Here is a 19,906-nt window from a genome sequence, read left to right as displayed (position 1 = left end):
GTGCATGCGCTAGCCATGCATGAAGCGCGCGGCTACTATTCATCTGGACAACTGACTTAGGGCATCAGAATGATCAGATATATATTGCTGCAACTTATTTCTAAGAAAATGAGACATATTATTAACACAAGAAAATAATGAAAAAATTATGATTTTGTGAATAACATCAGAAAACGGAAAGTGGGGGTGTGAAATCATCAGCTCACCTATTGAAGACGACTGTTTTCACAAATATATTGCTAAAATTTAAACTTCATTCATTATTATTTGTTATCCAATTTTGCAGATGAAATTTTCGCATTGCTCAGTGAATTCTACTCTATATACTAAGATATAGATATTTTCAGCCCGGACCATCCCTTTAATTTTGGTAGGGCTGGGGAACTGAGATGTCTTAACGGCGGTCTTGCGAGCGCGAGCAGGGCTGCTTCTGAACTGAAATTTTGTCACTCGAAGTATGTATAGAGAACTGAAAATTAGGTTTGAAAAAGGGGGCCATCAAAGCGGCACATCCCCACCAACAGCATGACCAATATATGTGAGTGCCCCCGGCCGGTGCTCTAATACCCGGCCAATCCGCCGGCTATAGAGATAAATGTTTTCAGTGTATTTTGAAAACAAAACCAGATCGACAGGCCTAAATAGGCAATGCAGAATTTGGTGAATGGCGAATAGACTTTTCTGTTTATTTGGGATCTCTAAATCTATTAGGAATTAAAATATGGATTGTTATTTTTGTAGTTTTTTTTCCTCCGTCGGCCAATTTATATGTCTACTTGCGACTATGATTAGAATCCATGTAGAATTTATTTAATTTAATTTTATTTCAGTTTCATTTCCACATTTAAATAACAAAATATATTATACAAGTATATTCATTTTTTTAGCATTTTGTAACGATAAACATATGCTTAACATAGTCTTGTTCTAAGTCATATTGATTATTCATAGAAAATTTTATCTTAAAAAATAAAACAACAAATAACTATATGTGGGAAACAGCCATCTTAAATCTTTAATTGGAGCCTAATTTGATGGCCTTAAAATGAAATGGAAGAAATATCCAACTAAATCGAGCAAGTGGCGTACAATATGCAAATTAAAACTTTTGAGGGGGCGTATATTGGACAAAATTTATAAAAAGTTATGAGAAAGCAATCGAGCGAGCAGAAATTTCGACATTTTTATTGCACTGAAAACAAAGAGGACCGTGATGACAACAGAGAGAGAGAGAGATAAATTTTGAAATAATATTGAGAAAATTATATCGTATTTCACCCCAATTCTCTCTTACACTTTCTCTTTTCTCGGGTCGCCACAGAAAAGAGCCTTTTTATCTTTTTTTGCACAAAATAATATCAAATGCTATGGAAAGAAATTAAAATAGAGGTATTAATGCTGACGAAATTAAAAACCAATGGAAATCAAATTGTTTTTTGAAAAGCAAAAGCACGTCTTGAAAAAGCCCTTGAAAAGTAAAAGTGGCAGTAGTCCCCCCCGGGGGGGGGTGGGGGTCGCCCCCGTGGGACTATAGTAAAAATACCCATAGAAAATTCACAATTGCTTTCTTAGCGTTCCATAACTGTCGTTCATACATGTACAATGCAATGGCGGCTCAACAGCATGTGTCTTGCGGGCGATGCCTCGGCTGTGTTCCCGACATCTCAAATTCGATGCAGCTGGCATCATATGCTGGGTAATTATTACACATCTATTCTTTTGTTTTCAATGTTATCATTCATTCTTTCACTGAGCATGGAAAATCAATTCAAGGACTGGGAGATATGATCAAGATTTATCGAGAAAACGTCATGATGATGTAGTCTTGTAGTTTGTACGGACCTGACTCAGTGACTGTGACCGCACTCCGAAGGCGAAGGCGAGCCGAAGCCTGTGTAGACGAAGTCGCTCGACTCGACGATCCCCCACGATCGCCCGCACTAATTGAATAACTAACCTTTAAAAAAAAATGCATTAGCTGCTGCTGCCTGCATACATTAGTTGAAATGTTTTCCTCTCTCATATATTTTCATGTACTTTTGTGACCATGGCACAAAATAAAAAAAGGGAATCACATACAAATTTACAATGAATATAAGAAAGAAAGAAATGCATATGGGTGAAAGAAAGAATGAAGGAGAGAAAGAAAGATGAATGGAGAAAAAAAATGAAGTGAAGATATTGAAGGGGGGAAAAGTGAAAAGAAAGTTAGAATAATAGAAGGCAGAACTTGAACACTTTTGAATATGTTAATATTCTGGCACTCATTCAATGAACAAGGTTATATTCTGGTGGGGTTCACAAACTTTTTATCACCACTGTAAAATTCAACAACCAAGTTATTGAATTTTAAAGATTTGCATTACTCCTGTGAAATAGTTACAGGCATGTCTTCATGAATATTCATTAGGTGGGCTGATGATGTCATATCCAACTTGGTCATATCCCCTTTTGTTCTTTTGTATTTTATTATATGAAATTAGGTCTATTCAATTTTTTTCTACCAAGAACTAAAACACTTGGATTTACTACTGATTAAGTGCATTAGTTATTTATAGCTGTAACTTATTTCATCATAATATAGACACATCATTTACACATACATGAAAAAATTAAGCAATTATGATTTCAAGTAATAATATAAGAAAAAGTATTTTGTGGATGTGACATCATCAGCCCACCTAATGTTTAGAGACTTTTAGGAGTAGTGAACGAGAACGTCGTAGCAGTCCTCTGATCGCTCGAGTCAACGTCGTCGTCTGCCCTCGTTCACTACAGATCAGATGACTTTAGAATTCACTCGACTTGTACGTGTACGTACGTCCACTTGAAACAGCGCGATAACCAGCGGGTCATGACACGCTGCCCGACCCGGAAGATCTGGTGTACCATCGCCTGGCGACCCGGTCGGGTGATGCGAAGGTGCAACTTGTGCACACTTGCCCTTTCACTTGCTTTGATTCCTTTTTACGCGAGTTAGGATATATATCGATATAAATTTTGGAGATCAGAAAGCAATTTCAAATATGATAAACATAATGCATCGTACAACTTACATTAATTTTGTGAAAAAGTCACTGAAAACTGTGTTTTAAAAGGGAAAGGTTGAACTTCATGCTGAGCTTGAGCGGTTAAATGACGTGACTGACGTCACTCATGTGCACGTCGACTGTGATTTAGGAGAACTGCAAAATTGATGTGGCGAGGTTCTCGATTCTGATAGTGGACGTGTGTGAGGACCTGAGGCATATGGAACGCCAAAAAATGACGTCATCTCGTACCAGTTGACTATGTCGATGTGCATTTCTAAAAGTGCTCGATATTCATGACAACGTGCATATAACTTTTTTCACAAAATATAGCTAAACTTTAAAATTCAATAATTTTGTTATTTATTTTTATTTGTTATCTGATTTTGATGAAATTTACAGCACTTTGCTCTGAATTTTACTATATTTATTTAGATATAAATATCTTCAGCCTGGAGCATCCCTTTAAGTTTTGAAATGTTATAATTTTGGAAGTACATGTACCAACGGATAGGTGATCAGTAGCTCTACAGTAGCATGTCCTTGTACCACTATGAGAACTTCCCTTAGAGTTCGAGGAAGAAAAGACATTGCTATTTATTAACTATGTATGCTGTAGGCCCTGCATGTATGTTTGAAATATTATTTTCTTTTGTATTTCTCTCAATTCATAGATTTGACTTTGTGGCTATGCCCATCGTGCATCCAAGATTCAAGAGAGAGTTTGTAGAAGGAAAAGCCAAAGACAGAGTGGCAGCATTTGCAAGATCGGACTTACTGTTACCAAGCCAAGGTAGGTGTAAAACTATTACTATTGTTAATTTTTGGTTTTACTTTTCAGTGAATCATGTCAAGAATTTAATTGATATTCTTCTGCATTGTTGTGTATTAAGGTCCTAAAGAAGTACATGTGATGGATTATAAATGTATCAGAAGTATGATGATTGACTTTATAGTGAAACTAGCAAATATGAGCAAGCAATTGTTATAAAGGAGGGGATACTGAGCCATCATAAAAGGTAATAGTTTGAAAATTGGTATAGTAGTTTGACTTGATCTCTAAAGACCTTTGCTGTAGAATTTTATATAGAAGTCAGTTTCTTTTCTTATAAAATGTCTCATTAACATAAGTAATTTTAGAAATTTGAGAAAACAGCATGCATGTCAGAGTAACTAAGAATAAGCATAGGCCTATATATACAAAGACCTTTTCAGGGAGTTGAAAGATTGGTACACATTGCTAGATTTACCAAGTCTCAAACTGCAAAATAATTTTTTTTTTCATTGCAAGACCAAATTCAGTTGCATTTTACAATCTCTTGAACGTGTAGATTGGAGCGCCCTGGTTGTTGGAAAGCTGTCAGAATGGCTTCAGCCAGACTCTGATAATGCTGTAGTTCGTCAGAACTCCCAGGTTGCCTTGATGCAGGAGTTGAACTATGCGGCCCATCTGAGTCTACCAGCTGTCCTGGTGCCCTTGAATAACATCAACTGTGTTAACCTGGCAAGATGCCTCTACAGCCACATGCAGGGTCATAGTAATCACCAGGTAAGGGCCCGAATTTACAGTGGTGATTTCAATTCTCACTTTCAGCAATAACCAAAAATTCCCAGGTGTAGCTTATGTACTTGTGTGACCCAGTAATTTCCAGTAGCTTGAGAGTAAGAAATGTAGAAATGTAATGTAGGGAGAGATTGAGAATACACATGGTGCAAAAGCAGATGCAACTAGTCTAGAGCTAGCTGCAGTGTGAGTAGACCGGAAGTTTGTGAGTCACACATCCCCTAAACAAGAATTAGTTCTAGTACATGAAGTTGTGAGAGTAAAGACAACGTGCAATATACAAAGTCACTTTGTTCTTATTGTTTCTTTATTTTTCTTTGTTGATCTTTTGGAATTAAGGCACATAACCCAAACATGGTCGGGGCAGTGGAACAGGCCCACACTTCATACTGTGCATAAAGAACAGAAAAATTGCTCTATACATGAGGTCATTGTCAACTCCAATGCACAAAATAATTTAGTTGTATTTGTTTTAAGTATATTTCGTCACACTTCATACCGTGCATATAGGTGCTAACCTATCCCCTTCATTATTACTGACTACTTTACAATGGGACATTTGTCCATACCAATGTGTGGTACAATAGCCAATTTGAGATGTATGTACAGCATTTTTTAATTTTTTTTTTCAAACAGCCATAAGTTTCTTATTCTCTGTTATTCTTTCAAATGTTCACCATCTTTTTTTTTTCGTTTTATTGTCTCACCTGCGAAGCAAAGTGAGACTATAGGCGCCGCTTTTCCGACGGCGGCGGCGGCGTCAACATCAAATCTTAACCTGAGGTTAAGTTTTTGAAATGACGTCATAACTTAGAAAGTATATGGACCTAGGTAATAAAACTTGGCCATAAGGTTAATCAAGTATTACTGAACATCCTATTAGAGTTTCATGTCACATGACCAAGGTCAAAGGTCATTTAGGGTCAATGAACTTAGACCATGTTGGAGGAATCAACATCGAAATCTTAACCTGAGGTTAGGTTTTTGAAATGTCATCATAACTTAGAAAATATATGGACCTAGTTCATGAAACTTGGACATAAGGTTAATCAAGTATCACTGAACATCCTGCATGAGTTTCATGTCACATGACCAAGGTCAAAGGTCATTTAGGGTCAATGAACTTTGGCCAAATTGGGGATATCTGTTGAATTCCCATCATAACTTTGAAAGTTTATGGATCTGATTCATGAAACTTGGACATAATAGTAATCAAGCATCACTGAAAATTTTGTGCAAGTTTCAGGTCTCATGATTAAGGTCAAAGGTCATTTAGGGTCAATGAACTTTGGCCGAATCGGGAGTATCTGTTGAATTACCATCATAACTTTGAAAGTTTTTTGGTCTAGTTCATTAAACTTGGACATTAGAGTAATCAAGTATCACTGAACATCCTGTGCGCGTTTCAGGTCACATGACCAAGGTCAAAGGTCAAAGAACTTTGGCCGAATTGGGTTATCTGTTGAATTACCATCATAACTTTGAAAGTTTATGGATCTTATTCATGAAACTTGTACATAAGAGTAATCAAGTATCACTGAACATCCTGTTTGAGTTTCAGGTCACATGATCAAGGTCAAAGGTCATGTAAGGTCAATGAACTTTGGCCATGTTGGGGTTTTTTGTTGAATAACCATCATATCTCTGTAAGTTTATTGGTCTAGTTCATAAAAAGTGGACATAAGAGTAACCATGTATCACTGAACATCTTGTGTGAGTTAGAGTAGTATTCAAAGTCAGCACTGCTGCTATATTGAACCGCGTGATGCAGGTGAGACGGCCAGAGGCATTCCACTTGTCTTGTAATACAAATCATTCTATTACAACGGTTGTGTCCTTATTTAACACAGATATTTGTATAGATGGCCTAAGGTAGCCTGGATGTTGCCCAATCGAGTCCTTGATTCACTTCTCAATTTTATATTTACCTTGTAAGGTATGGATTCATGTACCAATTCAAGCTCCAGGGACTATGACAGATGACCTAGTAGAGAACCCTTCATTGTTTGAAGACACAAAGAAAGACAACGAGCCTTGGCACTGGTGGAACACACTACGGCGGGCCTGTAACCATCACAAGCGGCTTGGTATAGGTATGTCAGAATAATAATATAGGGTATTTATATTGCGCACATATCCACCTTGTTAGGTTTTCAAGGCGCTCCTATGTTACCTGGCTAAGCTAGGCGTTCATAGCGCACACAGCTTTTTAAGGAATTACTTCCTATCGGTACCCATTTACCTCACCTGGGTTTAGTGCAGCACACTGCGGATCAGTTTCTTGCGAAGGAAATTACGTCATGGCTGGGATTTTAACCCATGACCCTCTGTTTCAAAGTCCGAAGACTAATCCACCGGGCCACAACGCTCCACACGAAAGAGACAGAGCTTTACTAACTGGGTGTTTTGGCGTGGGCCTGTAATCCAAGCTATGCAGGGAAGTTATAGATTGATGTAGAGGTTCAAGTTTTTGTTTTGTGTTTTGGATGAAGACGTTATAGGTCTGTCTCCTACGTAAATAATCCTATTTGTACAATGCCTACTTTGCTTGTTGTTGTATGTGAGTGAATGGTAGGCTGAATGTCAGACATTTGTACCTTTGCAAACGTACCGTCCATAATGTACCGTTGCACGGTCAGGAACAAGGTGATGTCAGATGATGTTTGAAGGTTTGCATGGTGGTATGAACAATCTTGATAGTTGTTTATGGTACAACATGTGTAAAGTCCTGGAGGGTCTGAAAGAGAAGTGGATAGAAATGGAGATGAAATGGAAAGGTGAGAAAGTGGAGGTTTGAAAGTAGAGTATTCTTTTCGAAATTAGTGTAGTGCTTAAAAGGACTGTAAAACAGAAGGAGTGGAAAGCTGAGAAGTAGACAGGCTTGAGTAGGTGAGAGAAAGCTAGGTTGAGTCGGCAAATGGAGTATTAGCAGGGGCAGGAGAGTAGACTTGACGTTTCAGGCAGGTTGACTGTCTGTCTTCAGGCGATCATTGTTCGTATTTCGTATTTTCTCTAACTTCTGAGGCATTGTACAACACAAATATCAAATATTTTCATTTGAGCAATTTTGCAAGTTTTCGCATTCGGTGAAAGAAAGAGACACTGTTCAACGATGCATAGCAGAGTTGAATAGAGTATTTTTCTTTCACCTTATGAAAACTCGCACTATCGCACTCACGCCAATTTATACTGACTGATATATGTCTGTTAAAATGCAAACACACACTCAATCTAATTTTACTCTTTATAAGAAACACTGATTAGACTGACTGCATGTTGCATATTGACCCCACCCTAGTACGCCATTGAACGAGAGATGCTTCATATTGATTGTCCACATAAATCAGTTCTTTCTCATGTGCATAGTGAGTGTAATATCTGCTTCTTCCTAATTTCAGTAGTAGACGAGGTTGACTTTTTAAATCTATGATATCACTGTTTTATTTAGTTGGGAAAAATACAGTCAATTTTAAGCCGAACAAGCTCTGACCAATTTTTGTCTCGCCCACCAGAGGTGAAGGCGAGACTTAAGGATCCAAATGTCGTCCGGCGTCTGTCGTCCGTCCATGCAAGACTATCTTATGACACCTAACTCCACAACCATAAGTCACTTTTCAACCAAACTTGGATGGTAGATAGACTTAGGCGACCTGCATATCATGCTGCAGTTGGAGGTCACATGGTAAGGTCAAAGGTCATTTCAGGTCAACATTAAAGTTTACATGCAAGACTCTTATGACAAGTGTTATTCTATCCCAGTCATTTCACAATGAAGTTTCAATATAATTCTCTTGCGTGCCCTCGCAAATCACGATATTTCTGGTTATTTTTCGTAAGTGGGCGAGACACAAAATTGCTTTTGCCTTGTTTTATTTTTCTTGTTCTACTTGTTTTTTCAGCTCTTGAAGCCACAGCAGACCTACCATCACAAGAAATTATTGATAGGTGGATGGGTGAACCGGTCAAATGTGCCATCTTCTCCACATCTCTCTTCCTTACCAATAAGAAAGGATTCCCTGTACTATCTAAGGCTCATCAATCATTGGTCATGCAGCTATTTAGGGTAAGTCCAATTTGTAGTCCTGCTGGTTTGGATCTGTGTCGGTTTGACTGATATCTTACAAAGTATATATTTTCTTTTGTAATGCAAATGTCTGTTTCGTAGTCATGTTCATAATCATCTACTTAGCAAAATTGTTTGTATCAGCTTGGTCTTCTAGTCAACAGTCTAAGTTTGATGTTGATATTCACACTAATTGGAACTTTGATTATTGAGATTTTACATTTGGAATGTAGGTATCAAGTGATGCCCCCTAAGTCAGATCATTTAGGGTGTGCTTGGCTTTACAAAGCTATATTGTGATGCAATGCACATATAATCAAATCTGTTTTAGCGGCCACATGTCTTTGGTGGCAACCAAAATTGTCTCCCGATTAAAAGGAATATTTATTTACAGAATCTATCAATGAAGACCACTTTTCTTCCGTGTCCACTTATTTTGTTTCCTTTCGGTGGGCTGAATAGTTAGAGTATTTTGTGAAAGGATCCGAACAATTGAATCGTTAAAAAAGTATTATTTTTTTTAAAATCCTTTCTGTTTTCTTACTTTTATTAATTATGTTAATGTAATCCCCCCCTCCATCCCTCTGCCCTTCGAAATAGTTTACTACATAGATGACGCATAATAAATGCTGTGTTTATTATTATTATTTGTCGAACCTTTTTTGACAAAGTCTGTTTAAGCTGACAGTCACCATAGTAAATGGTGCTTCTCAACCAATAAAATTCAAGGAAAATTGCCAAACCTGACAACTTGTCAGGCAATATGTTGATGAAATGCTCCACAGGTTTGACTGTATGAATTTTTAGCTCATCCGGCCTGAAGAGCCAGTCCAGATGAGCTTATGCTGTGGCGTGGCGTCCGTCGTCTGTCGTCCGTCTACAATTTCAAAATGCCTCTTCGCCATTTCAATTCAGATTTCAATTCTGTTTAATTTATACGATAGCACTAGGTGGGGGATTCAAAACTTCTACACAAAATTTTGAAACTCGTTAAATATGCTAATTTCATCGCATTTTTCAAAATTCACAAAATATGCTTCTTCTTTATTTATAGACCGCTTTCGAATTTTTTGCTTTCATCTGGTAGAGCTTTATGAGGTTCACCAAACTTCTACACAGACTTTTTAAATTTGGAGTAGAAAATTATTTATTCTAATTTATGCAAAATTCATAAATCACAGAAAATACCTCTTCTTTATTTGTTGACTGAATTACTTCTTTGTCATTTCAAGTCTGATTTCAATTCTGTTTGCTTTATATGATAGCATTAGTTGAGGGATTCAAAACTTCTACACAGAATTTTGAAACTCATTTAATATGCTAATGTATGCATATGTTTAAAAATTCACATAAAATGATGCTTCTTTTAATTGTCAACCGATTTTGAATTCTTTTTCTTCCATCTGCTAGAACTTAATGAGGTTCACCAAACTTCTACACAGAATTTTAAAATGTTCAGTAAAAAATTAGTTATGCTAATTTATGCAAAGCTTATATTATAAATCCCAAAAATGTTTTTTCTTCTTCATTTATTGATCAATTTCAAATTTGTTTGCTTTATATGATAGCTCGAGGTGGAGATACAAAATTTCAACACAGAATTTTAAACTCATTAAATATGCTAATTTATTCATTTATTTTCAAAACTCACAAAAAATGCTTATTTATTTGTTGCTTTATTTTGATTTTTGTTCCATCTGAGAGCTACATAAGGTTCACCAAGGTTCTTCACAGAGTTTAGAAATTTCGACTAGAAAATTATCGATGCTAAAATTTTTATGAAATTTATTCATAGATCACAAAAAATGCTATGTCATTTCTTCATCAATTTCAATTCTATAAACTCAATTTATGTCACCAATATAATTCACTACAGTGTCAACTGGGCTGAAATTAAAATTGTGTTAAATTTCATTGCAAGATGCAGGATGAGCTCCACATCATTGATGTGCTAGTTAAAAAAACTAACCATTCTGTCTGTGTGCTCTAAACCCCTACAGCTAGACGTCCAGATGATGATCAAAGGCACCAATAGGCATCCAGATAAAGGTATCAAGGCTTACCAGCAGTACATGGAACACCTCTACCAATCCCAACCGCCTCTTGGAGGAGTTGATGCTTTCGCCAAGGGTTATGAAGACTACCTACAGTGTCCTCTTCAGGTTAGAGTGACAGCTATTTTTATCAGGATCTGTGTCACCATTCTGTAACACTCCATATTTCAGAAGTTAATGTTAAAGCTTACTGATCAATTATTCTTCATTTTATAAACTTTTTGTTATATTTGGAAGTCTTGATAGGGTATGTAATCAAGTTTACATGGACACTTCCCAATTCCTGTTTTCATTTTCAATCTCATTTGCAGCCCTTGTCAGACAACTTAGAATCCCAGACGTATGAGATATTTGAGAAAGATCCTGTGAAGTATACCCGCTACCAGGAAGCAGTCTTCAAAGCTCTGATAGACTCTGTCCCAGAGACACAAAAATCAACAACAAAGACGTAAGCCTTTTTGATTTACTAACATTTTGTCTGATTAGAAAATACGTTTCAGTCAGTAAGACATTCCTGCATATGAAATAGATGCTAAGCTGTTTTAAAATGCTTTTTTCAGTAATCATATCCACCATTTTCGATTTTGGTGAGGATGCGCATGCCCCATGTCAAGTATGACAGCCACAAGCTAAAACAAAATGGCTTACGTGATGTCTTCACAGGTTGAACCATGCAATTCAGCTGCACAGTGATAAGGTCAGTTTTCTGACTGCAATAAATGCAGAACTATTTGTAAAGGTCTTTGTTAGCGTGTGTTGACAGTGGGTATAGAAACATGTTTCTAACTGGGAAAAGTTGATAAATTCAGTCCAAGTATTAAATGTTTTATTTGTTATCTAAATGCTTTACTATGAAACTATTCTCATAGTATTATACCAATTCTCTGTAGATTGTATTGACAATTCTCACACAAATAGGTGTAATGCTTGCTAAGAAAATATCACACATAATGGTGAAGAATATCACTGCAGTTGGACCATTCTTCTTTCAGTCAAGTATTTTGCGTAATCAGTAAAATACAAATTTATAATCTCGTTCAGACACCTATTTCATTAACTCTGTATAATCTCTTTCATGAATTCACCTGCAAATAGTCAAGTAAGAATGCGGTTTAGAATAATACAGCTTGGCAACAAAAATTGCTTTCATGAATTCAGAAAGAGTCCACACGATGATTTAAATGTGCAGTTAGGAAATAGTCTGGCTTATCGTTATGGTAAGTCATGTAGTGTCTGCATATGGGAAACAAGACCCTCAGCCACAGAATAATCCACATTATTTGAGCATCAAGATCATGAATTAAAAAATGAGATTGGATGTGAGTCCAACTAAAAAGAAGAGTCAAATGATGTGGCTTACCACTCGACCGTTCATGAATGGAAATAAGCCATATCTGAGCCGCGGCCATGAATTCATGAAAGGGTGTATATGATAAAAGAAGAGAAACTGAAAAAATTTCAGTTTCCCTCGTACTTTTGAATCATCCATGTATACCGACAAGAGGAAATTCACAAAACATTGCATAGAACTGTCTCTTTCAAGAAAATACTTTTTGGTTTGTCTATTTCATGCTTTTCATTATTTTTCATGTACATGTACATACGCAAATGAAATGTATTGTCTTTTTTTTCTCTTGTTTTTTTTTTCTTGTCATTTTGCTAGAATAATAATGGTTCTTGGAGCTGGGAGAGGCCCTCTTGTGACAGCATCATTAAAGGCAGCCGAGCAAGCTGAGAGGAAAGTCCATGTATATGCCGTAGAGAAAAATCCCAATGCAGCTGTAACGTAAGTAGATTCAGTACTGACATGATTCGAAAGTATTCTACCATGATTAATAATGTGTAATGCCAGTCCTCTCAGTTTGACCAAAAACATAAGGTGGGCACTCCTGTACACATGCCTCTTTGATACTATGGAATGCTCTTCCTAATGATACAAGTGTACATGATTTCCATAAGTCACAAGAATTCTCGAAAGAAAGTATTTGTGGTGAACTCAGTACCCAACACCCCTGACTTGATTTCTAATTCAATTTCTTCTAATTCAAGTGCATTGGGTTTAAAGTCAATTTTCCCCACTTTGTGGGAATGGACTGTTCATTTCCTTGATGGCTTTCTTCCATCCTGTCCTGTCTTTAATAGCTCCCCACATCTTGCATGATCTCCCACAAGGATTTCTCCTAGCAACAGAGAAATATAATATTCTCTTGAGCCAGTGGATCTCTTCTCTCCTAGCCACATGACCATCACATTTATCTTGAAACAGCACATTTTTTCCTTGGTGTTTTGATCCATACGAGTAGTAATAAATACAACTCCTCAAATTTCATGATTTCTTTAAACAAGACTTTTGTGATGTTAATCAATGTACTTCAATTTTGTTGAATTTACAGGTTATTCACACTGAAGGAGGACAAATGGGGTGATCTGGTAACAGTTGTTCAGACAGACATGAGAGAGTGGAAGGCTCCGGTGAAGGCAGATATCATTGTCAGTGAGCTCCTTGGCTCATTCGGAGACAATGAACTCTCACCAGAGTGTCTAGATGGAGCCCAACCATTCCTTAAAGGTATAAATCAAGCAGGAGATGGATTGTGCGTAAGAATTTGCTATAAAATTGCTGGATAATTGTCGGAACTGAAATAACTGGATAATTGTCGGAACTGAAATAACCTCACAAAATGATCACTTCAATGTTTGTCTCTTATGGTAATCAGGACATCTGCACTTTTCATAAAAAACTACAAAATATTTCTACAACTAATCAAAAGATTGAGTTGTTAGTCATTTTAACTTTTTAATTTCAGAATTTTTCAGCTTATTACATTTTTCTTTCATATTAAAAGAGAAATTTCTGCATTTCTTACATCTTCATTTCATCTTTATTGATAAATGGCGTCATAGGTTGACTTGTAGCTGATTGATGCCATATTTCTTTTATTTTCAAGACTCATTCCCTGTTTGTATACCATGTATTTGATCAAGACTATCCTGTTTATATTTTATAAATTTTGTATTATATTTTGTAAATTAAAGAGAATATTTCATGAGGTAGAATTACTGTCTTCATCCTTTTGCAAAATGACTTTTTGAGCTTTTCATGTTTCTATTAAAATATCAAGAATTTTACCACAAGGAAATTAAATACGTGGAAGATTTAAGCACTGTAATCGCACTTGAATCACGCTTAAAGTTACATGTAGGTATTTCCATCTTGATAAAAATCTTAGAAAATTATTGCCAAAGTTTTTATTTGAGGACAGCATTGTCCACTTACGATATCATTTTTTGTTTCTATTTGTTTTTATCAGATGACTGTATCAGCATTCCATGTAAATACACCTCGTATCTTAGTCCTCTTATGTCTCATAAACTCTACAATGAAGTCAAGTTATGTAAGGAAAAGGACAAAAATCCAGAAGTAAGTATCTTGATTTCATCGTCAATATTTTAGCATATATTCTCACCCTGAAGATTAGAGGTCCAAGCTTTGAGCCTTGCTCTGAACTTTGGTAAAGGATGTAATTTCTTAGCATTCAAGCATTTGTTCTCACTTTAAAGAGGAGAGGGTCAAGCATTGAGCCTTGGTGAACTCATCTGTACTTCCTGATTAATTTGAATTGATTTCTAAGGATTTCTGTTTCATGTAAGGTTTTTATGATTGAATGTCTTGGAGAGGACCTCTTACCAAAACAGCAAGTTGCTTATAAGTCAAGAATAATTGAACATTAAAATAATTGTAGATTAAGTTTATTTTCACTTCATTTCCTGTATGTTAATGAAGAAATAATGTTAACAGGCAAAGAAACCAAATGAAAATGAAGTAATTACTCATGCATTTATACAGCATTTCCCATGCCTACTAAAACTTTCCAACTGCAATTATTTCTTTGGCAAATAGTTTCTAAGAAGATTTACTGTAAAATGGCAGTGCAATAAAATGTGTACATCCAACATCTTATATTTGGGACTTTTCTGAAATAATTTCTCTTATTTCTTGTTGATATGAAAGGTTTTAATGCTCTCGTTTATCATTGTTTGAGCAGTTCATGAATTGTTGCGATAATAGAGTTAAATTGGGCATCAGTGAATAAAAAGTTGATTATTTTATAAAATTTCCCCAAACCTATGTAATATTCCATTCCTTATACTTCGCATTATTACATTGAAATGCTTAAAAAGAAATTTAATTGAGAATTGGCTTTATTTTCATCCTCCCATAACTGAATTTATCTGATTATCTCCAGGCCCACTTTGAGACACCTTACGTAGTCCGTCTACAGAACGTGACGGTCCTTGACAAGCCGCAATCAGTGTTCACCTTCACTCATCCGGCCAAGCTACCGACAGACAACCAAAGATACAAGCATTTGACCTTTGACATCAAGGAGGATGCAGAACTTCATGGGTTTGCAGGGTATTTTGATACAGTGCTGTATGGTGACATTATGCTCAGTGAGTAATCCCGTTAAAAAATATCCTTGTTTATTTACCTGTTTATCAGTCTTCTAGTAGGTTTGCTCCATCAGTAATTGGTATACTGTTGTCCATGGAGGTCCTACAACAAAAATACAAATATTACAAACATACCAAAAGTAAAAAAGTGACATTAAGACAAACAATTCAAACAGATAAAAAAAAACTATAAAACAACTTAAAGGGCCAGTTTACTAACGAAGACTATTGTATTGCCAAAATAAAAGACTGAATAAATAATGTGACTGAGCATTTCTTTAAAAATGACGTTTATCATTCCTAATGGATGCACCAGTAAAAGAAAAACCTTGATGAAGCTTTGGCTCCTAGGATTACTCTGGCCTTCTTTTGTTGTTTTGTTTAATTGTTACATCTTTAATATTTTGAGAACAGGTTGACCAAGTGTTACAAAAATATTCAAAATCAATGCATTCTTGGCATTCATCCTGACAATTGCTCAGTTCAGTTTATTATATTTATTTTCTCACCAACATTAAAACAATATTCAGTATGTACAAGAATAAAGAGAAAAACTGAAACTACTAAAAAATTCAAGATACAAGATTTATTTCAACATATGATCGCAGCTTGTAACAGCTGAATTCGCAAATGTTTTACAAAACATAACAAAAGAAAAGCTAAACATGAAATATACATGAAATCAATTACATAATATAGACTAAAGATATAGTATAAAAATAGTAAAAATGTGAAATTAGTTTTAGAAAGCTATGAGAAGATGCATATGTTCTGGAAAGAGTCATCCACTCCTAAATTGATTATACTGAGTAGGTTTGTCATTCTACCTGTCAATGGTCCAGCAATGTCCCTTGGTGCCAACCTTAGAAGGAATGCCCTCTGTGGTGACATCCTTTGAGATTCCCCTATCTCCTCCCACTTTATCCCATCTGCTTTCGTGATTAGCCAGGTGTCAGATAGCTGCACCTTGATCTCAAGATCTGACCTCTAAAAAAATGATTAGATCGAAGAAGGCAGAGATGAGATACTTCTTGATTACAAGGGTTTGATTGCACCAAATCACCTCAAATAGATGCCACTTGAATGTAGTCATCTTATTGCCATTCATTTATCAGAAATTGTCTTTGGCTATCCTCCAATCATCTTCAATAGTATTTGTATCACCTATGTTGATGCTCCCTTTTTGCTTGTATCCTTGTAGTGTTGGACAAAAATATCCTTGTGTTCCACATTGAAATGTTTATTTCCACCCCTCAACAATCCTAAGATCCATATCTTCAGTCCTCTTGGATCCCCTAATGCACCTACCAAATAGACTTGTCAATTTCGATCTCACCATGCAAAACTTCTCCTCTGTCATACAGGTCTTTTGCAAATTTTCGGTTTTGATTATGTCTGAAATTGGCCCAGTCAACTACCGAGTTCTTGTAATTCATCCCTGAATCCAAGGCATAGCCATGCAGCGGGGATCCTAGGATCCATTCCCTCATGAAGAGTAGTAACACCCTCACATCCAAGTGGGCTCCTTCAAAAAACATATATTTAAAACCAGACTTATACCTTTTATGCTGCCAGAAAGCAGTTCTACCTCATTACCACACCTTTCCGCCCCTCCTTGATGAATGTTCAATAGGTTTGCAGAGTGTCGTGTGTACTTCACAGCTAATGTGCGATCAACCTATTTTTTCAAGCTATTTGGAAGAACTTTGTCTTTTTGTGCCAGGAAGAAATGAAAATTGAAGGGGATGTGAAAATGACTTATGCTGATATTCGCTTGGTCCCTCTTCTCTCTTTCACCAAGACATTTCCTGAAGTAAATTTCTTATTTATTTAGTATTTCTTTGGCTCTCCATTAAGATATTCATAGCAATGAGCCTATAGATTCCATGAATAAATCCTATAGTTCCTACATTCATGGTAAATTCTAAACATTGTTTCACATTGTGACACACATGCCCCATCGTGGCACAGGACTTTCATATTTACCCACTCTATAAAGTAACAGGGCTCAGTTCATTGATGTTAATGAAAGTAGCCACCAGACATCTCTCCCAATGTTGTGCCCAAAAGTGTCTTCTTCTCCTACATGGCCACTTATTTGCACTTACAATTATATCTTGGATATCAATCCAAAGAATATATAATTGTCAGTCCCAAGATGCCATTTCTTTTGTAAATAGTTATAGGCCAAACTACTAAATGTAAATACACTGTACATATATTCTTAACTAATGCTAGGAATACTCGTAACAACTTTTATTTTGTCATATTAACACGGATTGTACATTCATCATTATGAAGTCACTGTCATTTGACCATGCACAGAATAGACCTATCACCTTGCCGAGTTAAGATCATGCGCAGTATAGACCAATCATGTAGCAATACCCCAGTCCATTCATCAAAGATTGATTCTTGAATGAAATTCTTGAGCATTGCATGCACCTCTGGGCTGGCAGTTAGCCCCTCTCCCTTGACCGACGGAATGAAATGCCCGGAAATTATTTTGTGCGTGATTCCACACTGTACTTATTGAATTTGGCAAAACTTAAAGAAGAGAGATATTTACAGGGATTCATGATATTAGTATAATCAGGATAAGACAGTCGGACCATGTCACACACACACACACTATTGATTATCTGTCAATCAAGATAACCGAGTCAGGAAATCTAGATTCAAGATAATTTATTGTCAAGTATAAAAAATACACAACATAAAAAGTGAAAACCACCTGTACACTGACATACATATACATTTGACAAACAATCATAACTGGTATTCAACTTTTGTTAATACTGTTAAAATATGTATTTCCATTTAATTAATGCATACTTGCATGCATAAAATATACAACTCCCTCTGATAAAATGTGTAGTCATGTCATTTGAAAAATCTCTGTCGATGTTTCATCAATTGCTGACAGTTAATTAGAAGAATTTGGGCTCACAAGATCAAAGGTTGAGAGAGATAAAGAGAAAGCTACAGAAATAAAGGCGGAGAGACGATAAATGGACTGAAAGCTAGCAGTCATGGTAAATCGATTCTCAATTGGCAACTACAAAGTATCATGTGCGACAGAGTATTTGTGATCTGATGCCAGTTATATTGAATTAACCTGCAAACATGTGTTGATTTGAATGGTAGAGTCACCTCTTAAAACCACTTATTTCTTTTATTTGTTGTAGGTACTGAACCAAGCACATATTCAGAAGGAATGTTCAGCTGGTTCCCCATATTCTTTCCATTAAAAGTAAGTATAACAGAAAAATATTTGATATGAAGCATTCATTTATGGAATATATGAAAAGTGCAGAAAGATCTTATTTCTGCTAGTTTCAATTGGGTCCTCAGCAGCACATCAGGGATCATCAGTGTGTCGACCATTTATGTCATGGAAACCCCTCACCCTCCCTTCCCAGCCTAGGCTGCGCTAGGATTCCCTGCTTCCTTTTTATTTCGTTCAGAAACAGCGAATTCATTTTCAAAAGTTGACTATGATATCCATTAGATAAAATTGTTCCTTACACATAAACTAATGAATATACTTATATAATTTCACCTTGACTGCTCTTTCTTTACACAGACTCCTATTCATCTAAGAGCCAACTCAAGGGTGACTGTCCACTTCTGGAGGAATGTCCGAAGCCGCAGCGTATGGTATGAGTGGTCACTGACTGAACCTGTGGCTACGCCCATCCACAACATCAATGGCCAATCGTACACCATCAGCTTGTGATAATACATTCATTGCTTTGCCTATCATAGCATTTAATCCTTAATAACCCTATTCCTGTATTGGAAAGGTCAATACTTATTCCAATCAACTGCAGCTTGATTGTGGAGCACTAGGAAACCCAAGAGTCCAACTCTGCTGGATAAACTCTCCCAACTCTCCCAATGAACATTCTCTTAGAGCGCACCTCACTTGTACGATGCCCACTGAAAATACAGGACAACTCCCCCAGGAGGACAACTCCACTGGATAAGACTCCCCAGTGAGTGTTCTCTCAGCTCACACCTCACTTACTGGGATTTCAGAAGCATAATAACAGATTTTAGTGAAAAGTCACTATTCATTTCATATATACTTCCCTATTGTAATCCCATAGTTCTTCACTATTCAGTAGGTTGGGATGAGGGGAGGGGGTGTTCCGCACTTGGTATATTCAGGCGTGGCTGTAGATACACTTTTATCATGCAGAGTCAGATGTAACAGCTAAATTATTTCTAGATCTTGTGAAAAGGTGTGAGAGCATTTGATAGCACCTCAGTTCGGACTATTCTCAAGTTAAATGTGAGCAAATATGAAATGTACACGGGCATTATGACTTAAATCGATGTCTGCATATCAAAACTTCAGTATATGTTTGAGGTACCCATTTGCCACTCTCTGTTCAAGTTTATTATTGTTGTATACCAGTAACTCTACGCACAACTGTATAAAAGGTCCCTGGCAATTATCAACATATGATGTTGCATCATGTAACAACGACATCAATTTATGTTGCATCTGAAAGATTTGTAATCTGTCACAGATGTAAAATGACTTCATGTTGATATTTATTAGAATAAAAGTGAATGGCTGTTAGGGTTAAAAGTATTAAAGTGAGTTGTGAATTCTTTCTATCCACTCCAACAAATGCATATAATCATGGAATTTTAATGTATTGACATAGTTCACACAATTCCAAAAGCTTTTCACTGTATTGCAATAAATCTGTGTGCAAAATACATCAAT

General features: G+C 36.3%; 1 protein-coding gene across 1 annotated transcript; it reads left to right on the top strand.

Moving 5' to 3' along the window:
• Positions 1–1,597: 1,597 nt before the first annotated feature.
• Positions 1,598–19,187, top strand: LOC121407130 (protein arginine N-methyltransferase 5-like). The gene is made up of 13 exons (XM_041598062.1): positions 1,598–1,696; positions 3,704–3,822; positions 4,361–4,578; positions 6,530–6,686; positions 8,493–8,656; positions 10,657–10,818; positions 11,022–11,158; positions 12,374–12,496; positions 13,104–13,279; positions 14,022–14,131; positions 14,958–15,165; positions 18,354–18,418; positions 18,752–19,187. Exons 1-13 carry the CDS (start codon positions 1,608–1,610, stop codon positions 18,902–18,904), a joined length of 1,881 nt encoding a protein of 626 aa, XP_041453996.1. The 5' UTR covers positions 1,598–1,607; the 3' UTR covers positions 18,905–19,187.
• Positions 19,188–19,906: the final 719 nt, after the last annotated feature.

Source organism: Lytechinus variegatus, chromosome 2, assembly GCF_018143015.1.
Source record: "Lytechinus variegatus isolate NC3 chromosome 2, Lvar_3.0, whole genome shotgun sequence".
Lineage (NCBI taxonomy): Eukaryota > Metazoa > Echinodermata > Echinoidea > Temnopleuroida > Toxopneustidae > Lytechinus > Lytechinus variegatus.
The sequence above is the reverse complement of the archived record's forward strand: the minus strand, read 5'-3'. Positions and strand labels throughout refer to the sequence as shown.